Raw genomic sequence first — 22,588 nt, 5'->3', positions numbered from 1 at the left:
CATTCTATCTTCAAAATCTGCCCTTCCTGGGCGACAGTAGCTCAGTTGGTAGAGCGTTTGTCCACTGATCCAAAGGCTGGCAGTAAGAATCCCACTCTCGACATAAACATCAATGGTTGGTGGTGTGATTCCAGCTCCCACAGAAGAATACTGTCATTGTGTCCTTGGGCAAGACACTTAACCTACCTGCGTACCTGCGTACACTTGTGTATGAGAGTGTGTGTGTGTGTGTGTGAATGGGTGAATGGGTCCTTATTAAGCGCTCTGAGTGCCTTGAAAAAATGTGACTGTGTACCGTGCCTACTTCCCACTACCTACTTCCGTTTATATCCTTTGATTTCTAGAAAAATCACTGTTCACTTATTTATAGTGAAGCTTTATTTGAATGATAATGAAAGCTGTTTTTTTTTTTTGTCCTTTGTTCTCAGAAAGTTTACACACAACAGCGTAACAGCAACATATTTTTCCTTGCGGACAGAAGCCAGACTCTTAGCTCATGTAAAAGTAAGTATTAATCTATTTAAATAGTTTGTTATTTACAGTCCTGTATAAACTATGGCAGAGCAATATGTTCATAATAACTGAATCATGATCTCACAGATTTATGCTCAAACACACACTTTTCCTCATTGAATCTTTTATTGCTCAGACTTAAGGCTAATGCCGGTTGGAATTAACCAATCGTAGAGAAGTATGAACTCTCAGAACAAGCAGGTGACTTTATGTAGCACTTAAAGGCATAAATGTAGTAAGTACATGAATCTTGATAAAATCAAAATAGATGATGCATAACAATGAATGATATTATTGAAACTGCATTATGCCACTGACAATGACAATAACGCAAGATTATAACATTTTTTAAGCAGATAAGTATTATTAAAAGGCCTGAGCTGCAATTATCAAATAGCAGAATGAACTGATAATTAGCCATAGAAGTTATTCAATTCTTCACAGCTCAAATCTTATCGTATTACAACTAAAATGACAAATGATTGCAAACAAAACGTTCAGGCGATAAATATTGAGCCCAAAAATGTATTGTTCTTTTAATATAGTAATTATCATGACACTGACAAACTTACCCACTCCTTCTATAAACCTTTAAACATTTGACCTTTCCTTCCAACAGAGGAACTGGATATCATGAAGAAAGAACTGCAAGATATCTAGTTCAACTTAACCGGCCATGTGTGGGATTTTCTGTCAGCTGAGCTCTTCATCTGCTCCATCTGAACCAAATGCAGCTGTTTATGAACAATTAAAAAAGCGAGGACCAAATTGCAGCCAAAATCTCACTGTTCAAGGCACAGGTTGTTGTTACCAATGTCTATTTTCAGCTCATGTTCTTCATATGAGAGGGCTGCTAACTCCTCAGCCTATTCAAGACAGCTCTGGAAATGTCCTATTGTGGAATGGGGAGGTTTTCGGAGGCTTGCCTGTTACCCCAAAAGAAAATGATACAACCATTCTTTCTCAACGTCTAGCAGCTTGTAGCAGCTCATCTGAAATACTTGATGTCTTCTCCTCTATACAAGGACCATGGGCATTCATTTATTACCAAAAAGCCGGGGACTACCTCTGGTTTGGACGAGACTTCTTTGGTAGGCGAAGTTTGCTGTGGAAATTTGATCCAGCGGTTAAAACATTCACTTTATCATCTGTAGCAGCTCATAATTTGGAAGATAATTCTTGGAAAGAGGTCCCATCTATTGGTCTATACAAAATTGACCTAAAAACAATCAGCGAAGGTATTACATTTGAAATATATCCATGGAAGACATCAGAAAATGTTGAAAATGATGAAACTACATGGGAAACAGTCCACCGTGAATGCATTGCTATTACAAACTACTCAAGGCTTGTCATACCGTCACCAGTCAGGCCACTGAACATGTCTTTACAGGATACATTAAAAGAAGATGAAATCAAATCTAAAAATCATCTAGATAGTAAGGATTTAACAGAACTACTAGCAAGTTACGACCAAACAAGTGAAGTGAATAGTTTAATTGATGTTTTAAGTGAAGCAGTGAGACGGCGTGTTCAGTCATTGCCTTTTATTGGAGATGCTGAGTCATTGACTAAAGATGAAGCTAATGTTGCTATACTATTTTCAGGAGGTATAGATTCAATGATTTTAACTGCTTTGGCTGATCGTCACATACCAGTCCACGAGCCAATAGATCTACTTAATGTCGCTTTCAAACTACAAGAGCCGAAAGTACAGAAAGTAGCTGGGAACAAGTCGAAAAAGCATAAAAATAAAACGGCAAATACAAATATGGAAAATTGTGAACCGAAATCAGCTACTGGTCCATTCAATGTACCAGATCGTATCACTGGGAAAGCTGGTTTAGAGGAATTGAAAGTTTTGAATCCGAGGAGAAAGTGGAATTTTGTGGAGATCAATATAACACAAGAGGAGCTACAGGAAATGAGGAGAGAGAGGATTTGTCACTTGGTTTACCCCCTGGAGACGGTGCTGGATGACAGCATTGGATGTGCCGTGTGGTTCGCAGCGAGAGGAAGAGGGGTCATCGGAGAGGGCAGTGAGGAAAGGCCTTTCACGTCTAAAGCAAAGGTGAGCATATGTTATTTTTGCATTTATTTCATTCATAAAAGACTAGCAAATGTCAATGTGTAACCACAATGTATTTACAAATCCTCAGATTTACACACAAAACTGAAAAAAAAACTTGAAATTTTAATTGCAGTTGTAAAAATTAATGTTGCCTAACCTTGTACTTTTCTTCAAACTGCATTTATGCTCCTGGATTTGTTTCAGATGTGCAGGTTTTTTATTTGCAATAGTTGAATGAAATACAAGCTTTAACTAAATATTCTTCCCTAATTGTTGGTTCTAGTTAAACATGCAGTGAAATAGTTGTGGTCATGAAATATTGTTATCAAATCAAAATGGCCATTATCAAATCACAAAGACTGCAGTTATTTTAGATAATATATATCCTCTGCAAAGAACAAAATATTCTCTTTCTACAGAAGAATCTTGTACCTGAATGTTTTCAATTACACTTTTTAAATGTATTTGTTGATTCAGTGTTCTCTCAAATGTTAATATGCAATCGTAAATCTTACATCTTACACAACTCTACATATGGTACCATCTTACACGCAATAGACATTAGGCCTGTCAAGATAATTACTATATCTATGTACTAATATATTAAATATTGTAAATATTTTTTTAGGGTCAATATTTATCATGCGTACATATTTGCACTACTGGGAAGGGTTTGGTTATTTTTAAGCCATAAAAGGTTGACTTAATTACTTGTTCTATGACTCAATACAGATCCAAACAAAGTACTTAAGTGTTTCCTTCTGCTAGTTATTTATTGCAGCTCTTTTTTTTTTTTTTTTTTTTACAATATTGTACATTTGGAATGGTTTTTGTGGTTTAAATCTGCTCTTGGGCTTTTATGTCGGTGACATAAATTAGTTTCAATATTATTGTTTATTATCTTTATTTACTTAGAGCAATATATCGAACTTCAAAATGGCCTATACCCGAAAAGATATTTCATTCTCTCTCTGTATAGATCATTGTGACCGGTATTGGAGCTGATGAGCAGCTGGCGGGGTATTCCAGACACAGAGTCCGGTTTAAGACCTCGGGACCTCAGGGACTTCTGGAAGAACTGTCCATGGAGCTGAACCGGATCTCCACCAGGAACCTGGGCCGAGACGACAGAGTGATTGGAGACCACGGCAAAGAGGCCAGGTTAGAGGAACATTTTGTCACTTTTAGCGGGTGTAAAATAGAAACCTGCTCAGTCCATTCAATGTTGGCAAGAAAACCGAAGTCTGTTGGTAGCTGAGATTAGTTTTAGCATGTCTTTTTAAATAAAACTTTGTTCAAATGGGTAACTGTTTTTTCTATATTCCTCTGTATTTTTGTATACATTTGGCCTCAGATTCATAGATATTTAGAAAGAAAAACATGTTTCAACTAAGTATAATTATTTCATTTCCCTGTTATATGCAACAAAAACAGCATCATATATTGTATCTTTCCAAGTAGGACTGCAGTATATATCGAAATAAAACTAAAATCCTAATTTGAGTAGTTGCCATTATCAAATCACAAAGCCTGTGTAGTTTAGACCACTGTAAACATACACAGAAATTAAATGCAAGGAATTATTCTACTAGTTTAGCAGTTCATAATTTAGTCTTTTATTAGCTGTTAATGCTCCCTCAAGCTATTAGAGCAGATACATAAATGTCTGGTTTACTAAGAAGCAGTCTAAACATGTTTACCATGTCTAATTTATCTTCCAAAGGTTCCCATACTTGGATGAGGATGTGGTGAGCTTTCTGAACTCTCTTCCTGTTTGGACTAAGGCTGATCTGTCTCTTCCTCGAGGAGTTGGAGAGAAACTGCTTTTGAGACTCGCTGCTAAACATCTCGGCCTGGGTCAGTCTTCTGTCCTGCCCAAAAGAGCCATGCAGTTCGGCTCCCGTATCGCCAAAATGGAGGACAACCGCGAGAAGGCATCGGACAAGTGCACAAGACTTCTTACTGGATAAACTATTTTATTTACAATCAAGGAGGCACAATTGAATCATAAAAATAGAAACATGATTATAAAAATATTTACTTGTTTTTGGGTATTATGACAGTTACTAATAAAATGTGTTTAGATCATGTAGGATTGAACATCTTGTAATTTTTCTTTGAAGTAAAGGTCACAATCTATGTAGGAGGGCAGATTCCCAACATCAAAACGACCGGAGATTGGATAGACGTACACTGGCTTCCTAAACAACAAGTAAATACACTGTTAATAAAAGTAGTACAAGTGCAACCCACATAATGGACAGAGTTTGACATTAAACTTGTACAAAAATAAGGAAAAGTACTATATTTCCATCGCCTGTTAGCGGGTGGGATTTATGGGACAAGAATTTAAGAACTGAACAATTTTCCTCAACTGTATTGCAGTACAAAAATGGTAAAAATGTAAGGTGGTTTGACAAATCAGTATGAAGAAACTAAGTAAATTGTTCTCTAATTGGAAGGTGGTCATGCCTTTTTATAAATATATTTTTAGAAGAAAACATGTAGTGATAGATATTAATTGGAGGTCTGTACTGTATGTATTATGTAACTGGAGGATCTATTACATGCTTGTTTCCATTGTGATGTTATTGCTAATGCTTTGCCATGAATGTTCCCCAGTATGACATCTTCTTTATCTACTTGGCAAGGAGGCTTTAAGTTACATTACCTTGAAATTATCCAAGACACAAAGATTCCAGGTGCATCTTTCTCTTCTATTGGGGCAGTCTATGGTAAAAGGTAAAGTTGAGATTAAAAGTTTAGGTAAGTCTTTTTTTTTTTTTTTTTGTCTATGTTAAAAGACGATAGATGCCTTCACCTTCTTTTCCTCAAGAAAAACCTCTAATAGAGACAAGCTCTTCTTTGAAAACATGTAATAACAAGGACACTGCAAAATATAGTACAGGTTAGTTGATTTAAGTTGATCAAATATGTCAAATGCCTATTGTAAAGTTTAATATCCCGTATGAGGTTATGGTTTGAGTCTGTCCTCTAGATTACTTACTGCTCTTCTTGATGTGGTCTCAGTTGGAAGGGGCTTCTCTTTCATACAATGGGCACGCAGGTCGTCATCAACTTCCAGGATTCCATATTTACGTGTTTCTGAAACGTTAAAGTGCATATGTCCGGTTATACTACTCATTTTAAATTACACAATAGTTATGATGAGACGAATAAAAAATAAATGACAACTTTATTTTGTTAAATAAATGCTTAAACTGAACAATGCCTAATGCATAAATTGTCCCTGCATTTTGGGATGGAATTTTTGGTGTTGCTGACTTAAGTAGAGGTATTGTGTTTTAGAAAATAATAGTAATGCATCAGTTTTACATAGCGTTTTTTATTAATTATTCATTCACTCCACAATTTGTAGCCACAGAAGGAAGCAAGGCTGCCAATCTGCGCCATCGGCCCCTCTAACCACCACCAACACTCACGCACACATCACTTTCATACTAGAAAATGTAGTTGAAGTGCCACATGACACAATGACAACTTTTGCGACTGATGCTCCACTGTGGCACCTGATTTTCCCAGCAGTCTCTCATCCAAGTGACGAGATCAGGTTTTGACAAGCTGGTATGGCCACAACTCAGCGCAACTTTCTATCTTTTTTTACTTTTTAACTTTTCTTCACAACTTCTTTTTTTCACAAACCACCACTTAACTGATGTAAAACTAGTATCTTTACCACAGATTCTATCCCACCAAACCAAATAATGATTGGAAAACTTAAAACTTGTCATATGCAGTTTACATTTAATAGAAATGTATGTAAATAGTTATATCTACCATGAAGTAAACACTGGATGTAGGTGTAATATGGGACTTTAGACTTTGTACCTCTGAATCTGATAATGTTTTTAATTTTTTGCAGTAACATTAGACTCACCCTCTTCTTTGCACAGGTAGGACAGAACTAAACAGCTGTCCTCACTTTTAGCTTGAAGCTCATGAAATCTTTTGTTTACTTGAGTCAGACTGAAATCTTCTTTGAAAAGTGTGTCACTGTTAAAAGTAGAAATGTTATTGGGATAAGTTTAGATCTAGTTATAGGCATAAGTTACTGAATTCCTACCACTTACCCACCAATCGCTATAACATGATCTTTAATTTGAAAATGTTTCACTGCAAGCTGGAGACAGGCCACAGCCCCCAGGCGCTCCTAGAAGCAGTAAATAGGAGTTTAGTTAAGCTGAAATTCACTAATACACTGTTTACAGATCTCTTAAACGTGTAAGACATACCTCATTGGTTCTCGTGTCATCACTTATAATTTTAACATTTGAGAACTGTGTTGCCCACTCTTCAAATGCAGCACAATAAAGAGCATTAGTCTGTGGAGTGGGAGACATAAAATTCAAACCAAATTGTTCATAAATACATTTAAAACAAAACTACTGAACAGACATGAATAGGCACAAAAAATACAGTTCACTTAACAACTCCAGAAAGTCTATATACTGCACAGCTACTTAGGTCCCTGTCACATCTCTTCACTCATGACATATGAAAGGTATAAAATAGTTAGATTTACATTTTTAGGAAGGATAACATAAGCATTCCTAGCAATATTAATTGGGAAAAATGCCCCACTTTTACTATTTGAGTGGTCGACCCAGTTCTGTAGTTATGGCCACATATAGACCTAAATCCTTGACCATAAGATATTTGTCCCGATTTAGTCAATACAACCAGTCTGATCTAATTTAAATCACAGGGCAGCTTCAGAACAATTGAACACCTTAACTTACAACGACATAAATGCAGTCCACACATCCAGAAGCTGTCAGGGCATTGACCCAGTGGGAGATCAGAGCGCAGTGTCCCACCGGCAGCAGCGGCTTGGCGACCCCGGCCAGGTGAGCGAATCTCCCGCTACTGTCCGCTAGCACGTCCCGCTGTAGCCGGGTCCCGTATCCAGCGGCCAGGATCACGGCTTTCATTGTGGTCAGTATATATAATATATTTTGTCTTTATTATTACAAAAAATGAAAAGGTTTGATGAATGAACGACAGGCTTCCTGGAAATAAGCATGTAACTTTCGGCACAGCTGACCTAAAATATCGCGAGATGCAAATACGGACACACTTCCTGTTTCATTTAGTTAACTTTTTTTTTTTTTTTAGTTTATGGTATTATCTTGTTGTTGTTTTTTTTTGTTTAGTTTTGGGTTTCTTCTTTCTGTTCTCCTGTATAATCAACTGCAAACCACCCCCGTATTGTATTAAAAAAACAAAAAAACAATTAGTTTATATTTTGCACATTTCTAATTTATAGCTTGGAGATATTATTGTTAGTGCACCAGTTCATGGGTTTGTTCAAATTACATTTTAGTGAATAACAAAAAATGCTAAACTTCTTTGAACATTACTTTTTTACCCACCTTTTTCCTGAAAGACAGATGTTTATAGTATATTATAGATTAATACTAGAGCCCGACCGATATGGATTTTGTTGTGGCCGATATGAAACTGATATAATGGGAGTTGGCGCTGCCGATAGCCGATATAATCGCCGATATATTTAGTGATGTAAAAATTCACTGTAAATCTTGAATTGTTTACAAAACTTAGGTTTGGCTCTAGTGGATTCTAAATTGGGTTTATTTAGGCAACATTTATTGTTATTCTGACTCTTTACATCATATTTACATACAGTAGATTGGCCTAATGGCATTTTTGCATCACATTCTAGCTACTAGTGATGGGTATTCCAGTTGTGTTTTTTTGGAGAACTGGCTCTTTTGGCTCGGCTCACTAAAGCAGCTGGCTTTTTCAGCTCCAAAGCGACTCCTGAGATTGTTTTGTTGCAAGCAGGACTAAACTAAAACTGAACCAGGACTGAAAAAGGACTAAACCAGGACTAAAACAGATTTAAACCATGTGTGAAACAGGACTAAACCAGAACTGAACCAGGACTGAGTGTCGGGACTTGGTCTCTATCTCTCTCTCAAGACCAAGATTAGTCCTGATTTATTCATTTTATGCTGAACTGCAGCCAAATATGCACTTTTTAAAAAAAAAAAATCCTATGCACACGCATATTTCTGAAAGTTTCGTTTTCAGCCGCTGCTGCTGTCAAACTACGGGTCTACAAGCGGCTTGAAGAGAAAAAGTGAGAAAAAGAGAAAACACGGCTCCCAATAAGAAACATGCTCCTGTTGTTCGCTTCAAAGAGTCGGCTCTAAGAGCCGCTTCGATCGCGACCGACCCATAACTCCTAGCTAGAAAATAAACTATCGCTATTAACCTTTAGCCGTAAATGCTGCGCACCGCGGTAATTAATTATATGCATAAATGTGGATCATTCACACGTCTATTCACAGCTCATTTACATATCAATGCAGGTCCAGTGGGAAATATACGGACAATACAGTCACTTTACAATAGGCCAATAGAAAACAGCCTGTTTATGTGCGGGAGCTACAGCAGCTAACAGCTAACTAGCTTCAAAGTTAACATATTTCCAACACTCACTGCTTACACAGGCTCCTCCTCACATCACAAGTCTGCACTAATAAAAGTCCTTTTAATCCAGACTCAAGACGATTGTCCGTAAAAAGAATATAATCTCAGTGTTGCGCACCGCTGCGGGTGTAAACAATAGCACGTGAGTGAAGTGACGTGACTCTGGGGGTGTGTTCAGGGACAGTACGGACACAGACAAATTACACCGCAAATAAATACTGATGCGGAGCCACATATTAGGACATTTATCTGTCTATAAATTGGATTATATGAACATAATGTAGAGAGTCTAAGATTTATAACGAGGTATAACATGCCCACGTGAAATATCGGCCCATATCATATCTCCAGGCGCCCATGTTGGCCGATAATATCGGCCAGCCGATATATCGGTCGGGCTCTAATTAATACATTATCTTTACCCGTTTTGTGTTGTGTTTAAGAAAACCATTAATTACTTAATGCATTGATGATTAAAAAAAGGCTACACTATCTGAAAAATTCTATAATAAATCAATAAAAATCCTGAACCACATTTTCCCTTAATAATTAAAGCAGTTGGAGCCATAGTTTGTTGTTTTATTAACAAGAGCTTAGTGAATGAATAAATTCCCCTTTCATTATTCACTTTCAAAATACAAAATAAAGGATTCCCAACAGGAAAACATACAGTGATTAGAAATGTTAACATAAATTCATTATTCTTCTACTTCATCGCCATTCTCTGCCTCTCCATCCTGCCCTCCCTGCTGAGGGTCCGAGGGCTCTGGATGTGTGTCGTCCACTGGTTCCTCTGTCTCTGGGTGAGGAGAGGCAGACTCCTGAGCTGCTGCTGTCTCCATCTTATAAATAAAAAATAAGAAAAGATCAAGTCTGTGAAAATTTCAGGCATTTTCTGACAGTTTAGTTTTATTGTGGGAAAAAAATAGCAACAAATATCTACATTCAATACTAGTTGTAGATTATTTTGTGTTGTATTGTATTGTATTGTGGGATACCTGTCCAGCTCTATTGACACTCTCTTGCTCCTCCTGCTCCATGGGCTCCTCTTCTTCTTGCTGACGTTCGTTATGTTCAGGCTCAGGCATCGAGGTAGACTGAGGCTCTGCTGTGGCGGGTTTAAGAACTGGTTCAATCTTGAAAAGATACACGCATTTATTAGTGTATAAATGCATGGAGTTAACGTTTTTCTTTTTCACAGAGCCCCATCTCATACTCAAAATCTGAGAGCCAAGGCTGATGCTTTGAACAGTATATATTAGATGATGACAGGTTTCACACCTGCCATCTACTAGTGAAAAAAAAACAAATAAACTTGCACACAGTAACTTAAAATATTTTTCAGATTTATTAAGCATGAATAACTATTACCTCTTTCTCTGGCTCCACAGGTTTGGGTTCAGGTTTCTTATGCGCCTCCAGAACAGCCATGATGGATGCAGGAATGTGGGCTTGCTGTCTCACAGAAATTACATGTAAATAAAACACTTTGGAAAAAAGTTCATTTGTATTGAAAGTATTTTTCTCCTGTACCTGGTGAGGAGTAAATGACAACACATGTTGCAGTAGTGGGTCTCGCATCTCGGGGCAGCGTTCAAACACACTGCTGAGCTGAGCCGGAGGAAGAGACAAAAGAACTGTGTAGGATTGAGGTCTGGTCCTCTGACAGCACTTCACAAACCCCTCCCATACTTTAGGGTACTTCCACACCTAAGGGACAATAATGTGCAAATGTTAATATGCTATGAATTTTAAACAGTGCCTACATCAAAATTTCAGAAGTAAATTTCCCATTCATTTTTACAAGTTCGACAGCTTGAGGGAAATCTAAACAGCTATGACCACAAGACCTATTATTTAATTTAAAATCTGGTTCCTAAAACTCTATAATCTCAAAGTTATTAAAGGCCCGATATTACACATTGAATCTTGTTAGCCTTTATCAAAAACTTACCTGAAGGTGTGTTAATGTTTTTTGAGAAATCCTGCATTATTAGTTCATCTATATCTTCAATGCTCAAAATGCTCTGTATCATCTTCTGATGTTGTGAAGCAGTAGTTTTCAAGTTAACAGCTACCGCTTATCTTTTGTTCAGTAAATATTGGTAATTACAAAGCTAAACTTATTCAAATGGTGGTAGTGAAGTTGTATGGAGTTTAAACACACAGTGGAGCACATACTGTATTACCAAATGACATCACAAGGTGGAGTGTTTCTGTTTGAGAGAAGAATATGCGGGGTTTGTGTGTTAACCATGTGTGAATGAAACAAAACACAACTTCAGGTATGTTTTTGATGAGGAAACAACATTATAACATGGATAATAAAATAGCACAATATGGGCCCATTAAAATATAAGCACAATTATTATTAGTTTTTTCTGGACTGAAAACCAGTGTTATGGAAATGAGTTACCACATAGATGGTTAGATGGTTGTATCTTTAAAAATGGATGGGAGATTTACATCAGTTATATCCACACTATCCCTCCTCTGTACAAGTTAAAATCAACTCAATCTATAAGCGTTACATATAAAACATCTAACATGACTTATTCTATTCATAGAGGGCAAACCTACTTAGCTTGTCTGGACAGCAGTATTGAAGTAAAGATGAATTTTTGGTACAAACCTGTTTAGCAATGAGTCTTGATAAAATGTTCATGACGAAGCCGCCCAGTCTGGGATACATGGTGAGAGACTGGATCACAGTTCTCATGAGGAGCATTGGGAGAGGGTTCTGCTCCATCAGCTGCTGCATCACCACTGCCAACACCTCTGAGGTATAAACGTTCTTCTCTCCAAAACACAGGTTGGTAGCTAGAAAAATAATACAAGAAAAACATTTTATTAACTACATTCACAGAAAACAATGTATTATAATTTCAATTTCCTTTTTGAAGCTTTGGCTCTTCCCTTTCAGAGTGCTGTTACAACACAATCAGCGTGCATCTTCTGAAGTTGTTGTGTACAGTTTTGTACAATGCTTTAGTATATTTATGGAGATTTGTCATGTGGGATGACTGAGGTGGGCTTGTGGGCTGTGCTTTAGACAAAATATTTCTGCTAACGGTAAGGAGGGCTTGGTGCTCCGCAATTGAAAAATGGAACTAGGACTAGTCTCCACTCATCCTTTTTATTAATTTTGGCTTATTATTATTATGAAATATAAATATTAGGATCTTAAGTTAAATAGTTTTAATTTTAGTTATAGTTTTTATTCTGTAGTAAAAATATAATACAGACAAACATATGATGAAATATGTTAGTCGACAAAATAAACACAGCTACTGACCTTTTATAATAGATTTCATGTCACATTTGGTTGAGTCGATGTTGTGTAAAGCAATCAGCAGGTCTCCAGGAGTGAGAGGAGAAACAGATGAAGTGCCCTCACCTGGAAGACAACAGATATTAAACCAGTCCAAGCACTAACACAGACTTTTCAATGACAAAAACAATGTGAGTAACTTACTGTGCTGTGTGCCTAATAACCGGTTGAATACTTCTTTCACTACAATTGGGTTGAGTTTAATTAACTTGGGAAGGGCCTGGATAACTTCACTCTGAGAAAAAGAAACAAGTTTGGCATTTAGTAATTAGGAGTATACTTCAAATTTATTTCAGTTTATTTCTAGTAAATAATTTCAACACACTACCAATACCAGCATAAATGTACATAGTAGTAGTTTAAAACAGTGACTATGAATAAACCTTTTATTACACATTCAACATTATTCCTTTCTACATCTGTCTATTAACTAGACTAATATTTAATTAAAAAGTAAAAAGAAGTCATTTTGACCCACTTTGCAAAATTAATTATAAAAACAGTCTTTAACCATGAGTATCACTGGTTAGTCACGTTTTGATTTTAGATCGGCCATAGTCTGAAAATAGGTTTGTGTTGGAGCCATTAGTTTAAAATACAACTTTTTCACTTTTTTCACTCTGCCTTATTGCTTATTGCTTACCTTTTCCAAGCCGTTTATAACTGGGATTAAAAAGCGCACATCTGGCACCCTCTTGTGGTAAAGATCGCGCACCCTCTCTACCAGCTCTGGAGATGGAGGAACTAAAAAGAAACAACAAATAGTTTTTTTAAATGACCTTTTTCGGTGAAATAAGAATAATTATTTTTAAGTTTTCATTACCTTTGTCAGTGAGAATATGGAGGCAGCGTGTTACAAGTGTCTCAGCTCCTTTTGGACAATTTTCAACCAATAACAGCAAATCAGGAGAGTTCATGCCCATTCCACGAATCTAAAAACAAAAAAAGGAGACTACTGATTATTTTTTTTTCCAATAAGATTGCATTTATCACCTTAAAAGGCAAGAAAATTGTATCATTATATTTTTTAAAGGAATGACAATTCATAAAATTTCAATTTAAAACATCATAGTTGTCTAACAAAGCATTACAAAAACACTACATCACTACAATTTAATGTAGTATTTTATAGTTGGTCTAAGAATTTAGTTGTGATCCTTTACTAACATAACAAATCACTGTATTTTTCAAATTTCTAAACAGCAGAAAAGGTTATGACAAAAGATCAAAAACCTTATTAAAATACACAACTACTGATTCTGGGTTTCAGAATGTTCCTCCAGTCATACCTAGTTTTCATCTTAACTAAAGCAAATATAATACAAAAACATCTCTGTACCTCTATATAGTTCTATAAACGTACCGGCTGCTCTATAGCTCTGAGGACGCTGCGTTTGATGTCTGCAATGGCCTCAGTGTAAACAGCGGCGAGTTCATGGACCAGACGATGGTTGAGAGGAAGAAGAGAAAGATACAGGAACAGACACTGACGAACTGTCTCCTCTGTCCAGGGGGCAGCCACCTCTGAAAGAGGAATACAAATTATAGGTCAGGGATCAAGTAAATCAAGGCTGTCAAAAAATGATGTAGATTTGTCATTCATAAAGTTATACAAAGTTACAAAAAGATACACTGAACAGACAAGACAGGCTTTTAAATCAGAGCCATTTAACACAAAAACATTTTCAAATGTTTTTCTTTCAGTTCCAAAACCATACTTTGCTGACTTCTACTGAGGATTAGTATATGCATTTTGGTTATATTATGGTAGTGCAATAAATGCAATTTTACCAGTTATAACCATTATTTCAATTAATGTACACATATATGGTGGTAGTAGTATTTATATGTAGCAATAGTAATACAAATAACCAATACAAGATATTAGTAAAATGAACATTAATAAATGCTCCCTGAAGATGGTCATTACTTCTTGTTTTTATAAATGAGAAACCTATGCTATGCAAGCACAAACCAGGATTTGTTGCTAGAGAAATTTAACTTTCTTATAACACATTCTAATACCTTAATCACACTATTACTAAACAAATAATATTCAGTAAGGTCATATTTCATACCTGTGTCTTTGTCAGCCCCAAATAGCAGAGAGGGTGGATTGGGATGAACCAGGAGCTGCATGTAGTTCAAGGCAAACTTCTCAATGTAGTCTCTCAAATGCTCTTTTTCATACATTCTCTTCAGGAAACTTAAGGCTGTTGTGCGCACCTAACATGCATAATAAATGTTACTAAATACTGTGCTTAGTGGATGCCATACATTTTAAAGATAGATATAACTTCTTACTTTCTCTTTTTCATGTGAGCTAAGATCCAAAAGCACATGAAGATATTGAAACTGCCGTGAAGGCCGGTTGAAAATCAATTCCTTTAGGGTAGTCATTCCCAAATAAACTCGAGACTAAAACAGAATACATTGACATTGGTTTGTTGTACAATTATGGATTTTTAGTATTTAACTGAAGTGTATATTTACCTCGTCCTCACAATATCGCCGTATGACTTCTAAAGCAGAATCTGTAATAATTGGAGCCTCTAAAACCAGTTTGGTGAAAAGTCTGAAAAGAAAATACATTAAAAAAATTTAGACAACAACATTCCTCTGATCGAGTTACAAGATTTTTTTGATTTAGAACACAGAATACAGGGATACACCAGTGCAGACAGTGCTATCAGATATCTGAAAAATACACTGGAAAATTTGCTGGATCAGTTCCATTATATTAGTTTAGTCTTTTGGCCAAGAGTATCCAAGTCAATAACAGCAGTAGTAGTAACAAACGGTCCATCTCACAATGTGTGCATTATCATCCTATCCTAAAATACAAAATACATCTAATTGTTCTTTATATAATTACTAAGAGTGAATTAGAGTCCTCCCTCACCCGTCCCTCTGCTCTGGTTTCTCCTGCAGCCCAGACAGCAGAGTGTAAAGACAATGATCATAGCTGTCGAGCAGACCGGAGGGCATCTGGCTTAAATATGTGGTGTATTCCTGATAGAGCAGAGAAAACGCCAGGTCGCTCCGAGTCCGGATGTCCTCCAAGATAAAATCCAGGACGTCCCCCTTCATCATTCCCTCAAATTGAGTCACCAGACGGGACAACAGTTTCACTCTAACCTGAGGAGGGAATGGGACGAAGTGAAAATATGATACAGAAACATAATTACCTTTAAGATAAGACATATCATTCAAAATCTCCTTAAAGTATAGACCTTGTACAACATACAATTTGTATGCAAATTACAAAAGAAATATCACAATAATGCAATTTTTCAAGTTCTGTCACGTAAAAATATAGCAAATGACAGAATGAAATATATCTAGCATCAAGTGTTAAACAATAAAAATGAATTGTTTAATAATTGCTACATACAGTCAATGTGCTTTCTTATGTAATCTGAGTTGTATACCTGGGACATGCCGCTCTGGGCGATGGACTTCTCTGAGTGCAGGATGCGTCTGACGGCTTTAGACGACAGGCTTTCAAGCTGAGTGTCGGTCAGAGGCTGAATCACATCAGACAAACGGAAGACCTTCTTCCTCCCACTCGCACCTGAGATTCTGTTTAAACATCACAACATTTCAACATTTGACATCATGTACAATTTGATCATCTAGAGTCTAAGCAACAGAATAAAAGCAGCATAACTTGCTCCTTTTTATCATTAACATAATTTAGTAACTACTACGTTTGACAACTCAGATAGAATGATTACATAATAAATTATCAAAAAATAAATTCTGTTCTGAAAGATACAGGCATTTGTTCTTCTACATAAAACCTGGAGCAGTCACTGTTACTAAAGTGGCTTTTAAAACATAAATCACAAAATTGATGATTAGTCTTTTCTGCAGTTTAATTTTTAACTCTAAATAACTATTTATTTATAATGGTTTCAATTATGAACCAAATAATGAGGGTTTATCCCCACAGTATAGTATGTTGTATATATTTTATATTGTCTTGGACTCACTTGGTCTGAGCAGAGGGCAGAATGGGTTCAGGAAGCCTCTTTAGCACTGGGATCTCAGGTGTTTTCTCCGTGTGTACCCCCACCACAGAAATGTTCTGCACCATCATCTGAGATTTACGTTTGATCAGAGGGTCTTTGCTGCTGCCCTCTTCCTCTGCTGTCTCTTTGTTTTTGGACTGCTCAAGACCTAAAAGTGACAAATATTTAATGAAAAAAAAACAACAAGTCTTTAGTAAACTCTTAATAACTAACTGAATAATACTACAAAATGAATAACTAAATTAAATGTAAAAACTTCTGAAATTGACCAATTGAGTCATTAGATGTTCTGTCTGATTTTGTTTTTAGCATTGAAGTAAAAAAGATAAACAGAATGAACATAAAGTAATCAACAAATTCAATATTTTTCCAACAAAGCTAATCAAAATATATACTAGTAGTCTACTCATAATCACAAATATTTTAAAGTAACTTTTTAAGTTGAATCTCATTAATAAATATAGCATCAGTGTTTCCCATAAATATTCAAGTTTATGGTTTATATAATTATATAATATTATTTATATAATTGTTTATATATTTAGAATAACTATATTTAATTATTAAATCTTTCCTTTTGTATAACGAAATTTGTACTCCAAAGATAGTACTTCATAAAATTATTCAAATATGGTTCGCCTGTACCACCTTAGTCTGTTGTAAACACTGTGGTATATTATTAAACTTTACCTGGACCAATCCCTGCAGCAGTCATCTGAGTGGACAGGAGTCGAGCCAAATGTTTGATCTGAGCATCTGTGCCTGCAGACTCGACGGGCGTGTATGTGGACTGGAAAGAGGCGGGCATCACATCAGGTAGGTACACCATACTGATCAACACCTGGAGGAGAACAGGGGAGAAGGCATTTCAGAAAAATCAATAAAAAAAAATCTTGATTATTTTTTTTCCATATCACCCCGCCCTATAGCAAACATTGTATTGCTGCCCATTTTTTAATTTTAGTGATTTATTCAGCCCTTTCTTTCTACTTACCAGGTTGGCAACGTTGTCAGGGGTCAGTAGGGGGCGCAAGAACTCTGCTGTGAGATCTATAGCTGACTGAGCGACTGGAGCAGGAGCAGGTTTGGGCACAGGAGGGGGGGGCTCCTCCTTATCCTCATCCTCATCTATCAGGGTTGGCTCTGAAAAATACACATGATTAGTAAGTGAAACAAGTGGATCAATTTTATCATTTAGGATTTTATTATCAACTGTTTTTTTTTTTTGTCTTTCTAAAATGTACTCAATATTCAAAATTTTCATTTTATCAAAACAACATTCACGATCTTTATCTTCTAATAATATCTTCTAAATAAACTTCCCTGCTTACCGATCTTGACCTTCTTGCCCTCTGTGTACTGCTCGTGTCGGGGGCGTTTGCGTTGTTCTCGGAGGGCAGGAGTGGAGCGGGCGATCTCGCTCTGAGGCATTCCTAGGTCCTGAAGCAAAGTGCTGATCTGTCCATGGAACTCCAGACTGCACGGGTGCTTCAAAACGGCCACCAGGTGGAGCTTTAGGTTCTTGCGCACACTGCTCACCTGAGACTTCGCCAGAGTGGGGGGCAAGTTTGCTAAAAACAGGTAAAGGCAAATCTCTAATTATTACATGATAACAAGAGCAGGGTTGATGTGACTTTGAACTGTAATACTATTTGTAATTAAAGAGGCAGCGTATTAGTTATGCAGTATGTTAGTTATTTTGGATTTGAGATTAATTGCACAGCCCCAACTTGACATCCATTCAAATACACATAACTGTTGCTCTTATAATCTCAATTATTACTCTATTCAATTTGATATGATATGTGCCACACTTCTGTACCAAACTCACTTTGGTAATCTACATAGCATTTTAAATAAGTGTAATTGCCTAAATATTATAATTTTTTTGGATTAAGTACTGGTCACTATCTGGAATGGAATGGAAACTCCACTTTTTTGTCCCCATTAAAATGCTACCATTATTAAGACCTTGCTGTATATTTTAAATATATTTTTTAGATAATTGCTAATTACTTTTTTTTTGTGACAATTTCTAACTAAAAATGTTCCCAAAACTATAGCTGACTATTCATTTATTTATTATTTTTTACAAATTACAGTAAAGTATCATAATACATGCTAACCCTCATCCTAAAACCCTAATTACCTGTGTCCAATATCACTCACCATGCAGAGTCTCGTAGGCTTGTACCACCTCGGACATGAACATGGGCCTCTGTCGGGCGATTGTGGCCAGCGAGCCCAGAGCTGTTGTCAGGTTGATGCTGGAGATGGCCGGGTGCACCATAAACTTCAGCAGCTTCTCCAGAGCGGTCTTCCCCTCTTCACAGAGAGCATCTGAGGACAGAGCCAGATACAAAAACAAAAATTATACCCCGCACTCCTGGCAGCAAGCTCCTCCTCATAGAATCTGCTTAAACAATATTTGCAGAAAGATATTACAGGGCAAATGCAGGTTTCAAATACAAACTAAAATAATAGTAATTTTAGTACTAAGCCAAACTAACACAAGTCTATCCAATTGCTCCATGACCAAACCAGGCCTAATTTCAGACTAGGCTGTAGTCTTGGACACAAGGGTCATCAGAATATTAGCCAATTGCACTCTTGGTTCTTTATATTGTCATATTTTTTGCCATATGGATAACAATATACGCCAAAGACTTACTAATTGTCAACAATATTTTACAATCTGAAAAAGTAAAATTTTAGTTGTAATTGTAGATTTCAATTATTTTATGTTTCGCTTTAGTCTTCTTTTTAGTCTTGTCTTGGTTCACATTTACATTTATACTTTCAAGGTCCTATATTCAAAATTTACTCTTCAAGAAATGTTAAGATGTTGTTACCTCATCAACATACCTCATTTACACATGTTTGAGTAATTGGTCATGGTCAGATTTTTTATACCGCTTTTCCACATTCAGGGCACTCAGAGCACTTTATAACAAAGAACCACTCATTCACACACACACATTCATACACCAGTGTAAGCAGACAATGGCAATTCAAGAGCTGAAATTATCTAAATGATTTCGGTGACTATCTACAGAGTTTGAAAACACAGTGTAGCACTTGCTGTATTAACTCATGACAGAAGACCTAAATATGCAGGGTTTGTGTGAAAGAAACACACTGCACCTCAGAGTATGTTTTTGATGAGGAAACAGCATTATAACATAGACCAAAATAATAGTGTAATATGAGCCTGTTAACTAAACTAGAATGTGCAAGTATATTCAAATATTGGTACAATAATAGTTCATCTCTCAATATCTGAACTGAGCCCAAAAGCGTAATCGTAAAAATTAGACTATAGAAATAACCTCACCATAGCGGATGTAGGAGTGGTCTTTGGGTACTTTGTCCAAACTGATGTCATTCTCTTGCCGCTTGGGGACCTCTGACTCTGGTGTCCGTGGAGACAGGGCGATGATCAAAGCCTCAGTGAATTTAATGGCATGAGTTCTGACACCATCGTTTTCAGAGTCCAATAACTCCAGCACCTCTCCTTTCATATTAGTGAGCATGTCCCAGCATGCCTCCTGCATCTCCGAGATTACTTTAGATCGCACCAGCCACTGCAGTGAGAAATGTTCAAATCATACTATATCAAAACATGTGAAACTCAAAAATATAAGAAAAATAATATCAACATGAGAACTAAGAAGTTAAGGTGAAGGCACACTTTTTTCACCCATACTTCAATTTTGCTGGAGCAATATATTTATAGCAGTGTGGACCCATCTCCAGATCATGAGCTCTGCATGACTACCTGATTTTTCTTAACTAAATAATGATCAAATATTTTATGGAGAAACATGCTAATTCTCTAGTGAGCAACTCTACAAAAATATTTTGAAATGAGATTTTAGTATTTATTTTAACCGAATATTTCAGTCCATATTTCAGTCATGCTACTAAATGTGTTCACAGTGAAATTTGAAAAACAGAAATGGCAAATAGAATTCTCAGCATGATAACATGTTGTAGCCCTAAAAATACAAACACAAACCTGCCACTAGGGTAGGTACTTAAGGCAATGCTTTACCTGTAGAGAGACTTTGTAGAGCTGTGTGAGTGTGAGGATGCCCTTCTTTATCACATTTACACTGTCATCCCTCAGCAGCATGTTCAGGTTAGCAATCAGCCTGAGGAGGAGCTCATTGTCTCTCTTACTATAAACAAAATCAACAGCATTAGGTCTGAAAAATTAAATTAAGAATACCTGAAATATACACCATAATTTACCAAGCTTCTTCAATGAACCCAATGACAAACTTCCTAACTTCTATGGACTTGTCAGTTTGAAATGCAATCATCTCCTGTTGGACAGATCAGCAAAGAATATACAATGAAATCTACTCTTCATTTACTGTGTTAATTAAATGATTCACCAATTCAACTGTTAAGAATACCTAATAAAACATCTACACTGACTGAATTTAGCATAGCCTTTACTTACATCAAGAAAATTATCAAGAAGAGATGGGTCTTTGTTGATGATAAGCTCTTGGACCTGCAAAAGAAGAAATAATTAATAGCCTAAAAATAACAAATTACTGCAATTTGACAACACATATAAACGGTACAAAAAATGGCAAGATGAATTACATAATATGTATAGTGGCATGTTGTCACTTGCAAAATTTAAGATTCAGTGTAATGGAATCAAACCAAGACATGGAGACACTGGTATGGCTGTCTTTTTAAATGGTAACTAATAATTATTATTATTTTTTTTGTATTGCTGCCATTTCTGTCTTAATAATGCCCCATTAGTCTACAATAAAGTTAAATTTAATTTAATGTAATGTAATTTAATTCCCCAAATAAACAGTATCCAAAATGGCTAGTTGTATTACTTATCAAATTGCATACCTGTTTGAGCACAGTCAGCTTTTCATCTGTGGGAATAAGCGCTGCTTGATTTAGAAGTTCCACCACCTACAAAGAAATATAACAAATCTTATATAAGTGAAACTTTTCTCACAACATACCTACTTTATTTATCATTCAAAGGGCACATGTGTGGGCCCTTGTACCTTGTTTCTTATTTAAAAATGTAATAAGACTTTTTTTGGCCTAATTATCAATCTCTGAGGTACACTTTCTATGCATTTTCCATACTTTGGAATATTCTCCATGGAGAGGAGCAAGAGTATGCGCTACTGCAGGCCAAAGAAGAATCAGGTTTGTGGATATGTGGATTTTTTGCAATATAAAAAAAAAAGAACATGCCTTCATTTTAAGTCTGTTTTTAGCTCAAAGGCTATATACTTTGGTTTTAATCTTTTTTTTTTTTTACTTGTAAATCTCAAAAGATATTAAAAGCTGTATTGACAAAGATTGAAGAAATACTGCTTGGAAAAACGGCATACCTTTTCACTGGTGGTCATGTCAATATTCTTTGGGGGGACTTTCGCTTTTTGGGAGACCTCTTCTTCCTCTATGAAGTTCATCTTGAATTTGTCTACTGAAAATCCCGTTTGGCAGGTTTATCTGTTCATTGCAAATTTTATAAAATCACAACACGTATAGATGCATAATTTTATATGCAAATAGTTTATGATATTGTTAGTAATACAAATCATTAGCAGGTGTTTTAGCATTAGCCGTCACACAAGATCGCTAAAATACATCTAAGGGCATGAAATTATTTAAACTGTATGTCTTTCATAATAATCAAAACTCATTTTAATATAAGATAGTGCAGAATACCTGTGACATAGCCAGATGCTAATGTTAGCATACTAAAATTTCTACACTTTTCCATAGAATTAAGAAAGCTACTCACAGCTTAAAGTGTAGATTTCTCAGAGCAACAGAAAAAGATGCAGGTTACACTTCTGTACAAGTTCACTACATGTTTATTTGTCACAATTAATGAGAAACCCGTTCATTTTTGTGAAAGCATCCATGTTTGATTAAAAGAGCGGTGCGTCTGCGTTCTTCTTCCCCAGCAGAAAAAGATCCAATGTGTGTAAAGTACAGCTCTGTGGCCATCTGCTGGATCTTACAGGGATTATATCTTGGATCTATTAAGGATTATATGGGTTACAGTTTCATTCTAATGAATTTATTTGAATTAATTATTAAAATAAAAAGATGAAATAAACCTTTTATTTGGTATTAGAACAAAGCTATAATTTAAATATG

At 36.1% G+C, this 22,588-nt stretch overlaps 3 protein-coding genes across 3 annotated transcripts; 1 reads left to right on the top strand and 2 right to left on the bottom strand.

Annotated features, from left to right (window-relative positions):
• Positions 1–424: 424 nt before the first annotated feature.
• Positions 425–4,674, top strand: asnsd1 (asparagine synthetase domain containing 1). The gene is made up of 4 exons (XM_020925440.2): positions 425–504; positions 1,133–2,584; positions 3,564–3,745; positions 4,308–4,674. Exons 2-4 carry the CDS (start codon positions 1,190–1,192, stop codon positions 4,552–4,554), a joined length of 1,824 nt encoding a protein of 607 aa, XP_020781099.2. The 5' UTR covers positions 425–504; positions 1,133–1,189; the 3' UTR covers positions 4,555–4,674.
• On the bottom strand, positions 4,649–7,657 carry zgc:136439 (uncharacterized protein LOC678627 homolog). Its single transcript, XM_020925441.2, has 8 exons — positions 7,345–7,657; positions 6,838–6,927; positions 6,676–6,755; positions 6,483–6,598; positions 5,592–5,689; positions 5,406–5,474; positions 5,256–5,314; positions 4,649–4,785 (listed from the first exon to the last, which is right to left on the bottom strand). Exons 1-8 carry the CDS (start codon positions 7,534–7,536, stop codon positions 4,665–4,667), a joined length of 825 nt encoding a protein of 274 aa, XP_020781100.1. The 5' UTR covers positions 7,537–7,657; the 3' UTR covers positions 4,649–4,664.
• Positions 7,658–9,619: 1,962 nt separating this feature from the next.
• sympk (symplekin) lies at positions 9,620–22,394 on the bottom strand. Its single transcript, XM_055149779.1, has 27 exons — positions 22,229–22,394; positions 21,811–21,933; positions 21,311–21,376; positions 20,895–20,948; positions 20,681–20,754; positions 20,481–20,607; positions 19,761–20,010; positions 18,596–18,766; positions 17,758–17,997; positions 17,421–17,569; positions 17,117–17,267; positions 16,388–16,574; positions 15,824–15,974; positions 15,295–15,530; positions 14,886–14,967; positions 14,697–14,810; positions 14,471–14,618; positions 13,756–13,916; positions 13,216–13,324; positions 13,036–13,136; positions 12,537–12,627; positions 12,357–12,458; positions 11,694–11,881; positions 10,595–10,771; positions 10,433–10,516; positions 10,060–10,197; positions 9,620–9,903 (listed from the first exon to the last, which is right to left on the bottom strand). The coding sequence occupies exons 2-27, from the start codon at positions 21,889–21,891 to the stop codon at positions 9,760–9,762; spliced, it is 3,576 nt and encodes a 1,191-aa protein (XP_055005754.1). The 5' UTR covers positions 21,892–21,933; positions 22,229–22,394; the 3' UTR covers positions 9,620–9,759.
• Positions 22,395–22,588: the final 194 nt, after the last annotated feature.

This window comes from Boleophthalmus pectinirostris, unplaced genomic scaffold, assembly GCF_026225935.1.
Source record: "Boleophthalmus pectinirostris isolate CB_2022bp ecotype Guang Dong unplaced genomic scaffold, ASM2622593v1 HiC_scaffold_1, whole genome shotgun sequence".
Taxonomy (NCBI): Eukaryota; Metazoa; Chordata; class Actinopteri; order Gobiiformes; family Gobiidae; genus Boleophthalmus; species Boleophthalmus pectinirostris.
This window is presented reverse-complemented; position numbering and strand designations above follow the sequence as displayed.